The sequence below is a fragment of the Phragmites australis genome, chromosome 9 (assembly GCF_958298935.1).
Source record: "Phragmites australis chromosome 9, lpPhrAust1.1, whole genome shotgun sequence".
NCBI classification, from domain to species: domain Eukaryota; kingdom Viridiplantae; phylum Streptophyta; class Magnoliopsida; order Poales; family Poaceae; genus Phragmites; species Phragmites australis.
The window spans coordinates 27,948,098-27,964,393 of NC_084929.1; the positions used below are offsets into that span (position 1 = coordinate 27,948,098).

General features: G+C 46.6%; 1 protein-coding gene across 2 annotated transcripts; it reads left to right on the plus strand.

The window, feature by feature from the left end:
- The first annotated feature begins 3,047 nt into the window (after positions 1-3,047).
- On the plus strand, positions 3,048-7,534 carry LOC133928975 (large ribosomal subunit protein P2B). Of its 2 annotated transcripts, none has more exons than XM_062375527.1 (4): positions 3,048-3,138; positions 6,306-6,413; positions 6,696-6,922; positions 7,352-7,534. In XM_062375527.1, the coding sequence occupies exons 1-4, from the start codon at positions 3,054-3,056 to the stop codon at positions 7,376-7,378; spliced, it is 447 nt and encodes a 148-aa protein (XP_062231511.1). In that variant the 5' UTR covers positions 3,048-3,053; the 3' UTR covers positions 7,379-7,534. The 2 variants fall into 2 exon arrangements, with proteins under 2 accessions (XP_062231511.1, XP_062231512.1); XM_062375528.1 differs by lacking the exon at positions 3,048-3,138 and adding an exon at positions 3,503-3,808.
- The last annotated feature ends 8,762 nt before the right edge of the window (positions 7,535-16,296 follow it).

Below are 16,296 nucleotides of genomic sequence, written 5' to 3' on the forward strand. Positions count from 1 at the left end.
AAGCAGTCAAGTTCCGGGAGAGAGTGCTCGGGGCCGCGAGTAGTAGCCCCCGAGCACTCGAGTTCCCTGAGGACCCGAGCAGTCGAGTTTCGGGAGAGAGTGCTTGGGGCCATGAACAATGGTCCCCGAGCACCCGGTTCCCTGAGGACCAAGAGAGGCCATATCCGGGAGAGAGTGCTGGGGGACTAAGTCTACGAGCACTCACAGTTCCCTGAGGGCCTGAGAAGTCCTTTGCCGGTAGTCCCCGCAGGGGCTCAGCGGTGAGGTGTCAACTGGTGAGAGGCCCGATGCTGTATTTAAGAGGGCGCGTGGCCTGTCACTTCCAACCACTCCCCCCACACCTGCAGAGAAGACGGAAGACCTAGAGCACATCGGACGAACTCCGATCGACCGAAGAACAAGAAGCACGAAGCTCTAGACTTAGACAAATATTCTTGTAACACAGCAGATCCTCAAAGAGACATTCTCAGAGCATTTATAGCATACACACAGGAGTAGGGTGTTACGCTCAGTGTGGCCCAAACCTGTCTAAAAATCCCCTGAGCATTTACTTCCTCCTGCATCCGATCATTCCACCCCGCCTGCATCTCATTTACTCCCATTTATTTCACATACGAAGCGGATTCAGAATCATCCCCCGACCGAATCTCAAAGGGGTCCCTCCGGATCCCCGCTTGAGGAGTTCACCCTCCGACAACCACCCTATCTCTCTCCCGTTCATAACTCGTGAAATCACCACCCCAGTGTGACGATTTTTTTGAATTTTTTTAAGTCAAATTCAAAAACCGATCGAATTCAGAATTCGATGGGGACTGAATTGACTAGTTTTGCGATATTCAACCGGTTTTCGATGAATTTTTGGAACCCTGTTATCGCACTCTCATATCTATAAACAGAAGCAGCGACTCAGCTCATCTCTCACAACCAGACCGTAAACAAAAATATAAAAGCCCACACATGGAACAGAAAGAAAAGAAAGAATCAGCCCACAACGTGTAGCGAGCACGCACAGGGGGGCGTCTGCGGCACGAATCATCAAATGGCATCGGACAGACGGAAAATCGACTGCAAACACAAAAATAAATAGCTAACAACGGTTTAGCATTCATGTTTTTTAGAGGGCATAGCAAAAGCAGTTGTGTGCAATTTCGAGAGTTTTTATATTTTTATATTTTTTATTAAAAATTTAAATAAATAGATTTTTCGCAGGAGAATTTGCAAAACTAGGCGCCTGCAGCCCTCTGAGAGGGCGGTTAGAGGTCCTAACCGCCCTCTGAGGGGGCAGTTAGGGCCTTTTTTTCCTCTAAAAATGTAATTTTTTGTGTAATTGAAGAAATAAAAAGGAAGGGGTGTAAGGAAATTAAGAATTTAAATTTGGAGTACGTTATGTAATAGTCGGAGAATAAAAAATCAGTAATTAGCAGTCGCAGCATTTTACGTGGGTATATGGTACGAACGAGGACAAACATAGTATTAAACATAGGGTGAAAACATTACAATACACTGTAACCGCGACGACACGATGAGGAAACAAAGGTGGCATGTACGGTTCGCACTAAGACCTACTTATTAGTGCACCGATCCTAATCATAACATGCCTTAGGGAGGGAAAGTATGTCGGGTTACATTAGGTACTCTCTACTGAGTGCATCTAGGATACTTTCTTTTTCGAAGGGCATCGGGACCTGCTGTCTTAGCACGGTGGGCTCTCTCCCGCTTCCTTTCCCTCTCAGCCTCCTGAGCCTGAGTCACGGTACGGTCGTGCGCCGCCTTCCTCATGTGCTCTTCTTCCTCCCGCTTGAGGCGAAGTTCCTCTTGCTGTTACTCGTACTCCTGACGTGCGTACGCTTCCCTTCTCCACCTCATGTTCATGTCGACCCACTGCTTCTGTGAGTTATTTTGCTCATTGTCGAGCTATTGAATAAAATCACAGAGCGGTGGAGGGGACTGAATAAATGGAACAAGATGAGCGGTTAGTAAAAGAGGGTGCGAAATCAGAAGAGATGAGACGGATATCTGTTACCGTACCGGTCGATAACCAGTTGTTGCATGTCGAGGCTTGTCATACTCGTAGTTGGCACACATGAAAAAGCGCAGCTCATAGGTGTATGAGATGTCCTGCGACTCGCGGAGCTTACAAAGGTCACTACAGGAGCACATTGGTGGTTCGAGACCTTCAGGTATGATAGTCCCCTAATGTTTCTTTGGTGGGCTTGATGGAGCTGAGGAAGACATTGCACTTGAGAGATATGAGAAATGAGTGATGCTTCAACGTAAGGAGGTTCGGCTATTTATAGTTGAGGGAGGCAGGAGCATTGGATTCGCTCGTGAAGAAAGGAGTGAGGGCAGGGGCGTAGCTGGTGGCAGGGGTATCGGATTCCATCTTGAAGAATGGAAAAGTTGTGTCATTAATCATAGTCAGAGATTCTATATTTATTGGTACCTGTGTTGTCATTTATTGTTTGAAAAAAGCTGAGTAGTGTTGTCACGTCGTGTTAAAAGCCTGTGCTAGGAGGCATGTGTTGTCAAGTATAGTTAAAGTTTAGTAGTGTGGTCACTTCTTCGTTGAACGTATCTGAATACGAAATGTATTTACGACATGCTAAGTCGACCATACAAAGTAAACATGTCTGAGGGGGCGGTTAGGCCTACCGCCCTCTCAGGGAGCGGTTAGGATCTTTAACCGCCCTCTGAGAGGGTTGCAGACGTCTAGTTTTGTAAATTCTCCTACGGAGAATCTATTTATTTAAATTTTTAATAAAAAAATATGAAAATAAAAAAACTCCAATTTCGAGGGGAAGAGATAGAAGAGACCTCATGTGGCCCAATTGCTTCGAGCTGTCGGCCCGTACACGAACCAACCACTTCCAAGGCCCAGGCCCTCGTGTTTACGCTTGGGTCTCTATCTACAGCGTAGCTTCGGGCCCGTGGGCTTTGTGGCTTTATGGGCTTCCGTTCTCCGCTAACCGTTTGATCGGAATCGATCGAGATCCCGCTGCCTCGGGATGGTTGCATCCTGGCCGTTCCAACTGTGTATATATAAGAGGAGAGGAATGTTCGGGAGACACGCGCGTACAAGGGTACAACTCCCCTCCGCCGCCGCGGGCTTGCATCCACTTCTCCCGTTCAGCCTCCGAGGTATGCGTGCACCGACACCCAATCCTTCTTCTTCGCCTTCGTTCTCCAACGATTTTCCTGTGTAGTTCTGATTGGATCGGGGGTCTAATGCAAAGGTTTCCCATAAGACTAAAAAAAAGTTGTTGTTCTGCGAGTACTCACGTTTCTTTGGTAGGAGAGTTGTTTTTAGGATGGCAGGAAAACTTGTGTCGGTGATCTATGGTGGCTTTGGACCCTATAAGTTGATAATCGTTCTCATCGGTAGATCTTTAGCTGTTGGCTTCCGGAGGCATTCCGTAACAACTCCGTTTTCCCCATGTTTAAGCTCAATTTTATCTTAATTTCGGTTTATTCCTGCGTGGTTTTGATGGGAGACAGTAGTAATATCCCGTGGCCGCTGACGATTGTCGGGACGTGAGATGATAGCTGGAAGGGATTTCCCGTGGTCGCCGGCGAGGAGCCGCGACGTGAGAACAGATCATCGAGGACGACGAACCGGAAGACAGGGAAGACCTGTTCTCAATTGACTTGCTCCTCTGCTCGTTCTGACCCTTTGCAACTTATAGCCTTGTCTGGCCTTCCATCTGAGTCCCACGGTTGTTGGACTCACTTGTCAGTCAACGCAGTGGACCTCTCCATCACGGGTGTTACACTATCGCCCCCTGAAAACTTTGCTTGTCCCCAAGCAAAGGTGTGTCCTCGACCCCTGAACTCAACACTTGAAGGATCATGACATGCACAACCTCCACTGGAAAGAGCAGTATTGATCAAAACACCTTGATTAATGGCCTGCATAACCTCTGACCTCACTCTTTCAAGCTGAACCCTCTCGTCATCAGAGTTAGCAATATGAATCTCTCTCAACTTTAATCAAGAACTGACTTGCATGCTCCATGGCAAGTGAGCCAACCGTGCTCTTTGTGATCATGTAAACAGGAGTAAGCTTGAGAATACGTGGATCATCTTGTCCATCAGAATCAACCAGATAAACAATAGTAACTCTCCCAAGGCTGAAACCATATGTGAAGTCTGAATTCAAGTCAACAGGTTGGACTATTTGCAGACTGAACATTTCGGAGAATTTCTGAATAAACTGAAGTAATGTTGATATGTTACCCATCCTAGAGGCCAATCCCATGATAATATATCTCCAAATACCAGGATCCCATTGCCTAATAGAAAAGCATGCCCTCTTGTACTTCACATACATCATATAAGCATCAACAAATAATTCAGACTTGGAAGCTTTATCACTGAGCTGCATGCCAGAATCCATGCTTGAATGCCTTTTGTTTAGCTCACTTTTCGGAGGACTAAAACCATTACGCCTCCATGATGGCATGTGAACGAATCCCTGCTCCATAGACCTCTGCAGCTCCATCAAATTGCCTCCATGCTGCCCCTCGACATGAAGCTTTCCGGCGCCAACCCCTTTTCCAGGAAAACTGGCGTTCCCTCCTATGCCATACTGTTCTAGTTGTTTCAGGTCATAAGCTTGTGAGCAGAGATGGTGTAGCATCACTCCAGGCAACTCCTCTCCCATGCTCTTGTTGTGCGTTTCATTCAACACTTGGTTTGCATCAGCCATGCTGTGCTCAGGCATTTTCTCAAGCATTTGGTCTGCGGCGTCCACACCAAGCTCCCGAAATGGCGATGAGCTGCATACATGGGTAAGCACCTCATTGGTGTTGAGCTTGATCTGCAGTTTTGTCTTCTCTTCAACCATGTACTCTCCACCCAAGGCTAGTCGTTGCAATAATCCATCGTGCACGTCGAGGTCAGATGCCAGCTCCTTGTCCCACACAACCTCGCTAGGCATTTCATTAAGCACCTCCTGTGGAGCACCCTTTGACACCACCCGAGCCTTGAAAGTGAACTGCTCAGCCTCAGCTTGAATTAGCTTCTCGTTGATGTCAGTCTCGGCAACTGGCTTCCTCTCATCCTCATACAAGTTCTCTCCACCCTGAGTTACGTGCTGCAATAAACCACCGAGCGAGTCATGTTGCACAAAAATTGCTCATCCCGCACCACATCCATCTGAGGCATTTCATCAAACACTCCTATGCAGCATCCATGAATGCCTCTGGAGCCTTGAATGCGACCAACTCAGCCCGCGTTGCCGCATCATCCACACAAGGCATATCATCGAACACCTTGTGCTCAACAACCTTAGACACCACCGAAGCAATAAGCATGTCATGAGTATGACAAACCTGGTCCATCGCCTTGGATGCCAGATCAAATTGCCCTGCCACCCGCTGTTGTGTGGTGTCAATCAATCCCAGGTTCGTGTACAACTGATCGAGGCCTTCATGCAGTCGCGTTTCTGTGCATCGAACGGCGCCGCCGTCACGCCTGTCGCCTTTAAGCTGAAGCCGAAGTTGACCAGACCCACGCCGAGGAAACGCCGGCTGATACCATATGTAATATCCCGTGGCCGCCGCCGATTGCCGGGACGTGAGATAATAGTCGGAAGGGATTCCCGTGGTCGCCGGCAAGGAGCCGCGACGTGAGAACAGATCGTCGACGACGACGAACCGGAAGACATGGAAGATTGTTTTCAATTGACTTGTTCCTCTGCTCGTTCTGACCCTTTGCAACCTATAGCCTTGTCTGGCCTTCCATCTGGGTCCCATGGTTGTTGGACCCACTTGTCAGTCAACGCAGTGGACCTCTCCATCATGGGTGTTACAGAATAGTAAGTGACATAGCATGCCATCTCGTGAATTTAATCTTAATTTCTTAGATAATAAAACCTGAGCACTCGATGGCGCGGATCTATTATAACAGGGAAATATCGTATTTAGGGTTTGTATGGATTAGGGGTTTCCTTTGGGGAAATTTCGGATTCAATTCAAATTTAGAAGGAGGAGAAGGTCTGTAGCGGCTGTTTGCCTGAGAGAGATGGCTTCAGGAATGTTTACGGTTTAGTTCAAATTTGAATTAATCTACTAGAATTCTAATGCTTTGGATCCAATTGGTTCTTACATGCCTTTACATGCCTAATTGAAATGGGTTTGCTTGCGTAATTGCATTCATATGAATCTCTTGATGTATATAAATTGTTTATTTCTAGTCCCTTAGAGAAAGGATGTCTTGTTAGTGCTTTCATGTTGTAATCACTTCCTGTCCCTCATTAAGTAAATGTACTGAGCTAACGCTGTGATTTGTCTTTCAAAATGCTTTAGGCATTTCTGTAGTTGTCACGATGAAGCTGATTGCTGCCTACCTGCTCGCTGTTCTGGGTGGGAACACTTCCCCGACTGCTGATGACGTTAAGAACATCCTGGAATCAGGTATTTCTGCTATTTCTGTTGGTATATATTCTTCTAACTGGGCCTGATTTGCAGCTAATCTTTAGGTTTAGCTTATTTTTCTTGTTGCATGCGATAAAAGTCACTGATTCTTCTGTTGCATAACATAAATAGACACTTAAATTTTTCCCCTTATTTTGACAAGATTAATGTCAAAGACACGTAGAGGGAAGTGCTCATTGTTGGAGGAATTATGCTAGAAAATGTACGTTATATGATTCTGTATGTCATTTGCCTTAACAAATTCGTCTATTTTCTTAACAGTTGGGGCTGAAGCTGATGAAGAGAAGCTGGAGTTCCTGCTCGCAGAACTCAAAGACAAGGACATAACAGAAGTGATTGCAGCTGGAAGGGAGAAGTTTGCCTCTGTGCCTTCAGGTGGTGGTGGAATCGCTGTGGCAGCTCCAGCTGCTGGTGCTGGTGGTGGCGCAGCACCTGCTGAAGAGGCAAAGAAGGAGGAGAAGGTTGAAGAGAAGGAAGAATCCGATGAAGTAAGTGTTTTTCACCTAGCAATTGTTCTGCAGTTCACGTAGTTCTATGCCCATAAGTTCCTATAGCAGGACTTATCCTGTTAGCCAGTTACTCATTTCATCCACCAATCTATTTTATTCGTCATTGCAAGTTTGTTTATTCAAGTTTGGCACAATAATTCCATTTTCTAAAACACTATTATTCGCCGACTACCTAGTGTAAATGTATAACTGCGTAAACGGATGGTTTCATATCTTTTTAAAACTTGAAGTAACACTGAACAACAATGGAGGGTTTCATATCTCTTTAAAACTTGAAGTAGCACTGAACAAGCAATACAATAATTTGTACCATGCTATTTAATTTAATTTAAGCTATTCATGCTATTGTCTTGTGTGTGTGCATTGCTGTTACCTTACAGTTTGATATTCCTGTTGAACTTCTTGCAGGACATGGGTTTCAGCTTGTTCGACTAACTGCTGCCCGCCTTATAGTTCTTTCGTGTGTGGTCTGATACGACGATATCCCCAAAGTACGAACCATGTCGATATTCAATGTTTGTGTTATTTTGCGTCAGACTAGTGTATATATTTAGTACGTAACTACCTGTATCACGGTCTGCGAGTATGTGATATCTTCGGACTCTAAAGAAATTAGAATTGGTAACGATTCCGGGCAGGAAATCGGTAAGGAATAGGACAATCCCGGCAGGCCGAGCGCTATTTTTCGAATTGGGGCTTGCAATTTGATTTTCAAGGAACTGGTCAGTTTACAACGGGTTCCCTTTTCCTCCATCGCAAAAAAATTCCCTTTTCCTCAGAAAGCCCGATAACGACCTGCGCCCGTATAGCCGGACATGTAACAGTTTTTTTTTTTTTGATGGCCGGACAGGTAATATTGCCTGATAGCTATTCTGGGATTGGCCTGGCCTGGAATTTTTTTTAACATTAGTTTTTTCGGAAATTATAAAAATAATACAGAAAATAAAAAGTTCAAAAATAATACCTATTCGTCAAACGGTTTGGCGAAAAAAAGATAGGGGAACATTTTTAATATTTTTACTACAGTAATAGGATATTTTGCCGAAGGGTTTGGCGACTACTCCTCGGATGAACAGTATCCAGCATGTTTTTCGATTTTTTTTTCACACTTTCTCTATTTGAACGGTGGGTTGCCGTGCTCTAAAATTTATGAAATTTTTTCAATACGTTCTATAATTCATGTTGAATCCATTTTAAAAGAATTCACCATAATACCCTGTGTAGGTTTTAAAATAAAAACTCTAAAGATGGCTACTTTTAGAACTTTTAGTAATTTTTAAAGCCTCAAATTTTTTTAAAAAATTTAGAAAAATTCACTAATATTCCTCTCATGTGGCGTAATAATTTCTAAAATTATTTCTAACCCTAGGTTACTTGGAGAAAAAGTGAGTTACTTTGCGATGCTCCGTTTATATGTATTTTTATCATTTAATGTGATATACTCTTTTTAATTCAATTTGAATTCAAACAAATTCAAACATGATTAATTTGTTTGAATTCAAATTGTTTGGAAATAATTTTAAAAATTAATCATGTTTGAATTTGTTTTGGTTGGCAGTCAACCTAGTCTCGGTGACGATCAAGCTAGCCGAAGTCGGATATTGACCACGGGTGGAGGTCCTATGTGCGGTGTTAGTCAGCAGAGGGTTGACCAACCCTGCCCCAACCAAACTCTCTCTGACCAGGTTCGCACCGAACAGACCCACCCCGGCCAGAGTCACCCTGACCAGGCCCGTATTGACCAGGTTTGTCCTGACTAGACTCGCTCCGACCAAGCTAGGGGCGACTAGACTGCTACTGGCCAAGGCTTTGTGTCAGCAGGGAAGAGAGCGACGGAGGACTCTGCTCTTACGAAAGCGTCCAAACGCGCTCATGGGACATTGGTAATGGGAAGTTTCACAAGGATAAGGCTCATGCTCACCCCTCTGCCCACGCGGTAAGCTTCTTGGTTAGGTTTAGGTGCTCTGATTTATCTTTTCTTTCTTGACTCTATAATCTATTACCGCTGCAGGTCCTCAAATCCCCCACAGACCCCAGTCGCGACTCCTCTGGTGCCTCAGCAAGATGCTCCAGCCCCCCAGCCTCTAGTAGCTCCAGCATCGCACTGGTTGTGACTTCTGCACCTATGGAGCCGGTTGTGGAGCCCACTCTAGCCTCTGACCTGCTTTCCTTGGTTGTCAGCCTTCCCGCCTCCATCTGAAGACTGATCGCCGAGGAGACGACGGACAGCAGGTACACCGAGCTAGAGAGGCTAGTGGTCAAAGAGGAGGCGAGGTGCTTACTTCAGTAGGAAAATGCCAAGCTTCACTAGGAAAATGCCGTGCTCATTGTTGAACATTCTCAACTCAAGGAGGGTGAGCGAAAGACCCATGGTATTCTCAAGGAAGCCTTTAAGGCGATTCAACGTTCCCTGAGGAGCGTTGGATTGGATGCACCCAACCCAAAGGAAGAGAGGGTTGCTTAGGGCTAGGCCTACGCCATCCACGTCCTGACAGAGAGGTTTGCCCAACTCCCGGGCATCCTAGCGGCGAGGACCTCGGAGGACGTGACGACGGTGGTAGCGTATGTTCTTAAGTGCTACCACTGTCGCGACCCCAACTTCAACCTCAAGATCGTCCGGAAAGGGGTCATGACCAGTGGTCCCGTAGCCATGGAGAGGCTGGAGGCGGAGTGCCAAGGGTTAACGGATTTCGTAGGGTCTATCTGCTAGGTGGAGACCGTCGAGGAGGCCATCGAAGAAGAGTAAACCTCAAACTATAATTTAGGCTTGCATTATGTATGAATGAAGCTTTTGATTTCTCTAATGAGCTTGTGTCGCTACTATGGTTGTAGAGCTCAAGAATTGATCGCCCCTCCTGCTTGCTCCGAGCCCCCGACCATGCCTGTTGATAGTGCCGACAACTAGCATAGTATCGAAGCGGTGGCTGAGTGCGAGATTAGGTTTGCGGTCAAGTGAGAGATCCTGCAAAGTGATCTTCGAGGTGCGTCAACCCTACCCCCTATTAAGCCTCATGTAGTCCCCAGCTAGCCAAGTGAGCCTTGACCAGCTGACTCCTGTGTGGTTTGCGACCTATTTCCATGACCAGCTTGTCGAGAGGAGCTATTGGCGGCAAAGAGAGACTTAGAGCGAGTGATGAGGGAGGACGACCAGCAGCGGACGTGTTTCTATGATCCTATCAGTAAGGCATTCACCCCCTTCGACTCACTGCTCCGTGGCATTGGCATTCAGATCCATCTCACTCTTGGAGACATTGTAACTGGTCATGTCGAGTGGTTCTTAGTGGCCTTCGAGGAGGTGCGTGAGCTCAAGCAGAGGCTGCACAAGAACATCAGCGACCAATTGTTTGCGACCACACTCCATGGCATCTACCTTGCCTTTGCTTATGTCAGGGAACACTTTCCTGACCTAGACCTTGATCCGGCGATCTTCAAAGGCTTTGTCGACGTTTGGAAGACTACGAGGGAGTTTCACGACCTTACAGGGTCATTTTATTTTGCGGCTTAGTCTTTGTTCTGATCCGTCCGGTTTGACCCGCAGAAGGGCATCTTCGGATCCTAGGGATACTAAGTAAAAACAGTTAGAAACAGCCCCTAGGTATTACCCGAGCGGTTAATTTGTAAAGACATGACTTGCTTTTATGTAAACATTCCCTGTGTTCCTGTGGTGAGTAGGTTTTGAGTGCACGTTACATTTAGGGGGGACCAAAACATTCTATGTAGCTCACCAGTTAGGTCTTTGGCGTATTGGACAACCCTTAGCGTGACAAGCCCTTCGGTGGCGATCAACGCTTGACCCGGATTAGGGCTTGTGGTACTCTCCAGCCGCCCATATCCTTGAAACTGTGCGAGTGGCAACTTGAATCCCCACTAAAATGGTTTGGTACTTACCACAAGAGCGAAAAGGCAAAGTAACTAGCACCACGAAAAAACAGGAACAAAAGACTACACAATCTAAACGGCTATACAGCCCTGATCGCCTGGTCGGCAAAAAAGCCATTGACCAGGTGGTCAAGCCTTAGAAATGAAAATACTTACAAGTCAGTGGGAGATTGTTCCTTTCCGTGAAATCCTACAAAACAGAGTCCGATTCTTTTAAATTGGAAAAACTTACAAGCCATATTCCACACTCATCCGGAAGATCCTGCAAAATAGGAAAACTAGCCCATCTTCGAGCAGCCCTAGACATAGAACTTGCACAGCCAGGCTATGTTCCAAGAGGTGTGCAATTCACGGCCGTCCTCCATATCTAACTTGACTACACCAAGCTAGGTGACATGGACCACCTTGTAGGGTCCCTCCCACTTGGCGGAAAGCTTATTTTGGCATGTTTTATGTTGAACCTGCGCTTACGACCAGTGTCCATTCCCGCACCCTATGGTCGTGGTAGCGTCTGAGACTTTGATGATATTGGGCTTCTCGAATTAGAGCACAATTACGGAAATCTTCGATCATGTTTATGTCATCCTCTCATCGCGTCACCTGGTCGTTGTTCGAGTAGTTGGTTACTTGAGGAGACTGAAGGGTGATTTTGGAGGGAAGCATTGCCTTCACGCCAAAGACCAGGAAGAAAGGATTTTAGATGTGGCCCTGCTGGGAGTCATTCTCAGCGACCAGAGTATTGTGGGTAGTTCGTCCATCCAGTGTCTTGAATAGCTCTTAAGCCAATCAAAGACCCATGTTTTGATCACATGCAGTATCATCCCATTTGCCCTTTCGACTTGTCTGTTGCTTTAGGGGTATGCCACTGACACATAACAAATTTTGGTCCCGATCTCTTCACAGTAGTCTCAGAAAGAACTACTGGTGAACCGAGTCTCGTTATCCGTAATTATAGGGTTTGGACTGCCAAACCGCACTACCAATCCTCATATGAACTTGATCGTAGTTGTGGCGATAATCTTCCTGATAGGCTCAACCTCAGTCCACTTAGTGAATTTGTCGATTGTCGATTGCTAAGAAGTTGTCCTTGCGAGGGACATGCCTGACCTCGAAACTGATAAAGCGTCGCTCTAGTCTTCTCACTTTTGTAAGGTATGCGGCCATTGTCGGCGCAGAGCACTGAAATTCCTTTTGCACTTGATTTACAACCAGTGGCGAGTCCTCTATCGCTAATAGGCATTTTATCCCAAGTGTGGAGGCTACTCGTATTCTGCAATATTATTAGTGGTCGAAAAACATAATTGAACTACGTACCTGAGGATGTCACCAGTTGGTGAGGTCAACACCACTTCAGCCCCCTCTCCCTTCAACATGAACGATCCATCGAAGTGCATGGTCGAGTGCTCGTTTGTCTCTTGTCACTGTTCTTGTTCGAGCTCAAAGGACGACCACTCGGCCACAAAGTTGACCAGCGTCCGGGACTTGATAGCCATTTGGGGAATGAATTGAATATCAAACTCCCCGAGCTATACTTGATAGTCGTTCGGGGAATGAATGAAATATCTAACTCCTCGAGCTCTAGTGCCCACTTTGCAGTCGTTCCTACAGCATCCCTATTGTGAAGTATTTCTCTAATGTGAAGTGAGGAGATCAACTTGATTTTATGGGCCTGGAAGTAGTGTCTAAGTTTGCAAGAGGCTATCAATATGGAGTATAGCAGCTTCTGAGCCTGTGAGTATTGAGCTTTCGCGTCATGTAGGACCTCACTGACGTAGTATATTGGTCGTCGAAATCCTTCTCGTTTGACGACCAGGATCGTGCTCGTGACCTGTGTGGTAGCTGCAACATAGAGCAAGAGCTTCTCGTCTAGTCGAGGAGCAGTCAGTACATGAGGGGAAGAGATGTACCTTTCGAGTTCCTGGTAGGCCATCTTTGCTCCTATCGTCCACGAGACGTGATTGCTTTTCTTCATGAGCTTGAAGAGCGGTAACCCCTTCTCTCCTAGCCTTGAGATGAACCTGCTCAAAGCCGCCACACATCCTTTTAGCATCTGGACTTTCTTTAACCTGGTTGGGGATTTCATCTAGTCAATGACTCTGATCTTGTTAGAGTTTGCCTCTATTCCTCGACCGGGTACGAGAAACCCGAGCAACTTCCCCGATGGGATTCCAAACGTGCACTTCTCTGGGTTTAATTTCATGCGGTACTTCCGAAAGTTATTGAACATTTCCTAGAGGTCCTCGACAAGGTCGTCCTTAGTTCTACTTTTCACGAACACATTATCAACATATGCCTCGACATTCCTACCGAGTTGTGGTCAGAGAACGAGCTGAATGCAATGTGTGTAAGTGGCACCAACATTTTTCAGACCAAAAGGTATTTTTACATAAAAAAAAGACCCCAAAGGGTGTTACAAAGCAGTCTTCTACTCATCTACTCTACACATGCTAATATGATGTTACCCTGAGCGGGCATCTAAGAAGCTTAGAAGATCGCCGACCATTGAGTCAACAAGATGGTCGATCCAGGGCAGAATAAAGAGATTCTTCAAGCATGCTTTGTTGAGGTCGGTGAAGTCGACGCACACCCTTCACTTACCGTTGTGTTTCTGGACGATGACTGGGTTAGCCAACCATTCTGGATATTGTACCTTACGGATGAAACCTGCTTCCATAAGCTTGTCGACCTCCTCTCGAGGTGCTTCCTTCCGATTGGCAGTGAACCGACGCGCCTTTTGCTTTACTAGTCATGCTGTAGCGAAAATGGCCCTATTAGGTCATGATTGTGATTTTGGTGATTAATGATAACATAGTTAATGGGACTAACATGTTTGTCAAGAATATATATTAGTAGGTCTCATGAATGCAATACATGAAAAGCCATCGAAGCCAGAAAAAAGTTCGGTTGAATTGGAGAAGTCCCAGGAAAAATGACTTCACCGGATGGTCCGGTGTTCACTGTGTTGAACTCACCGGAGCATTTCTGATAAAGGGGGACAAAGGGTTGAACACCTCATCGGATGGTGCGGTGATAGGTAAATGTGCTCACCGGACTAATTCATGCAGAGAAGAATTCAAGCGCGGGAAAATGAAGATGAACTCATTGGATAGTCCAGTGTTTGGCATTGTTCATTGTCCGGTGAGCTTTGCAGCAGAACAAAAGAAGTTGAACCCACCGGATGGTCCGTTGACCAGAGGAGATACACACCGGAGTAATTTCAGCAGAGAAGGTTCCAAGTGTTGAAGAAGGAAGATTAACCCACCGGATAGTCCGGTGATGAAGTGATGTGCATCGGATGCTTATACCGGAGCAATTTACACAAAGAAGAAGGAAAGACTCGGATAGCTCAGGATAACTCACCGGATAGCCTGGTCTTGAAGAGGATGTATACACCGAAGTATCCGGTGTTCACAGAGATTTGAGTAGGGTTCCAACGGCTAGTTTCTGAGGATGTACTAACCGGATGATCAGCTGAGAACAGTAGTACTAACACCGGATTAGTACTACTGTTCTCAGCGGATCATCTGGTGTTAACAGCTTTTTAGAGCCGTTGGGTTAACAGCTAGTGCGCAAGTTTGAGGCTATAAATACCCCTCCACCCAGTCATTTGAGTATGCTGGAGTCCAGAGAAGTTCATATACACCTGAGAAGACATCCAAGCCACCAAAGTGCTTAAAGTGATCATCCAAGATGATTAAGCACAAGATTAGGGAGTGATTAGTGCTTATAGGCCTAGAGAGTGAGTTGCTAGGTGATTACTGCTTATAGAGTGGATCAAGGAGTGATCTAACAGTGTACCTCTTGGTACGCTGGTATCTTGAAGTCTTGGTGACTCACCGGCAAGTTTGTTGACCCTTCGACTTGGTGTGGAGCGGCAGCAAGACAATTGTGCGGGGACGCAGAGACCCTTGCCTTTGTAGCTCAAGCTCCGAAGTGATCACGACGGCGAGGAACCGAAAGAGAGTCTAGTGGTGAGACCTTGCCTTGGTGGCTTGGTGGTTCATCCGGGTAGAGGCCTTGTTTTTGTGACTCGGTGGCTCAAAGGTCGTGATCGGGTGCCGACCGGGAGCATATCCTTTGTGGAGCTCCAACGTGGACTAGCGGTGGCATTCATGCCATCGATACCACGGAAAAAATCCTTGTGCCGAGTTTGCTCTCTCTATATTATTTATGTTCACGCATTTACTTACTTGCAATTTACCTTCTTAGATAGGTTGCAAGCGCTTTGATCGGTAGAGTAGACACACTAGATAAATCTAGAGCACATTTAGATAGAAACTGATATAGGTTTATCTTGTGTTTTTTGGAGCCAAAATAGTTTTAAGTGTCCTAATTCATCCCCCCTGTTAGGAAGTCACCTATCACTACATGCGCGTCTGTTCGTGCAGATGACTTGTGCATGATCACGTCCCTACGGACTCTAGGCATATCAGACAGACTCCATGAAAAGACATCCGTATTTTCCCGGAGGAATGTGATGGACATGAGTTCCTATTTGGGGTCCAGGCAGACCCCTATCTGGACTGTATTGGATGGATCGGCGTCATTTAGGCAAATTGCCTTGAGCCAATTGTTTGGGTTGGCGATGACGTGGACCTTCATCGGGCGACCATTCGGTCCGGTGTCGTCAGGCTGTGATCTAGGAGTCAGCTCGACCATGTCGAGGATCCTCTTGTCGCAATGCAGGGCTATCTTCTCGTTGCCAAAAACAATGATGGCTCCCGTTAGATCTGGGATCTTGATTGCCTAGTATGCGTAGTGGGCAACGTTCATGAACTGGGCCATCGCGGGTCGCCCTAGGATCGTGTTATAAGCGGTCCCAATGTACGCCACATCGAACAGGGCCCTTTCGGTCCTGAAGTTATTTGGAGAGCCGAAAGTGACGGGCAGCTCGATTTGCCTCAACAGTTTAGCCGAGGAGCCAGAAGTAATTCCGAAGAAAGGAGGAGACGTCCTCAATGCACTCCTCGGAATATACAGGGCATCCAGCGCATCGGCGAGGAGAAGGTTGATGGAGCTCCCTCCATCGACTAGTACGCAACCTAGTTAGATGTTCTGTATCGTGGGTTCAACCACAATGGGGTAGTGACCAGGGCGCTTGACGTACACTGGATGGTCTGCCTAGCTGAAGATGAAGGGCACCTCCGACCACTTCAGACGAGGGCCTGGGCCCAACGCGGTTGCCCACACCTTTTGGACCACCGACTTCTACTCCTTGTTTGAGGAATAGGTTGCGGCGCCTTCAAAGATGTGGTGGGCCATATGGACGGCCTACTAGAACCCTAGCACCGACTGGTCAGGAGCGGCCTCGTCCTCGCCATCATGGTGGTCAAGCTCCTTGTCGATGATGCCCTGCGCGACCTTACACTCGGTCAGGTCGTGGGCATCTGTTCGATGGATTGGGCAGTAGCCTCTGCCATTCTTCCCATCCTTTTTCTCGAAATGCCGACGTGGTTGGCCGGTCTGCTCAACCG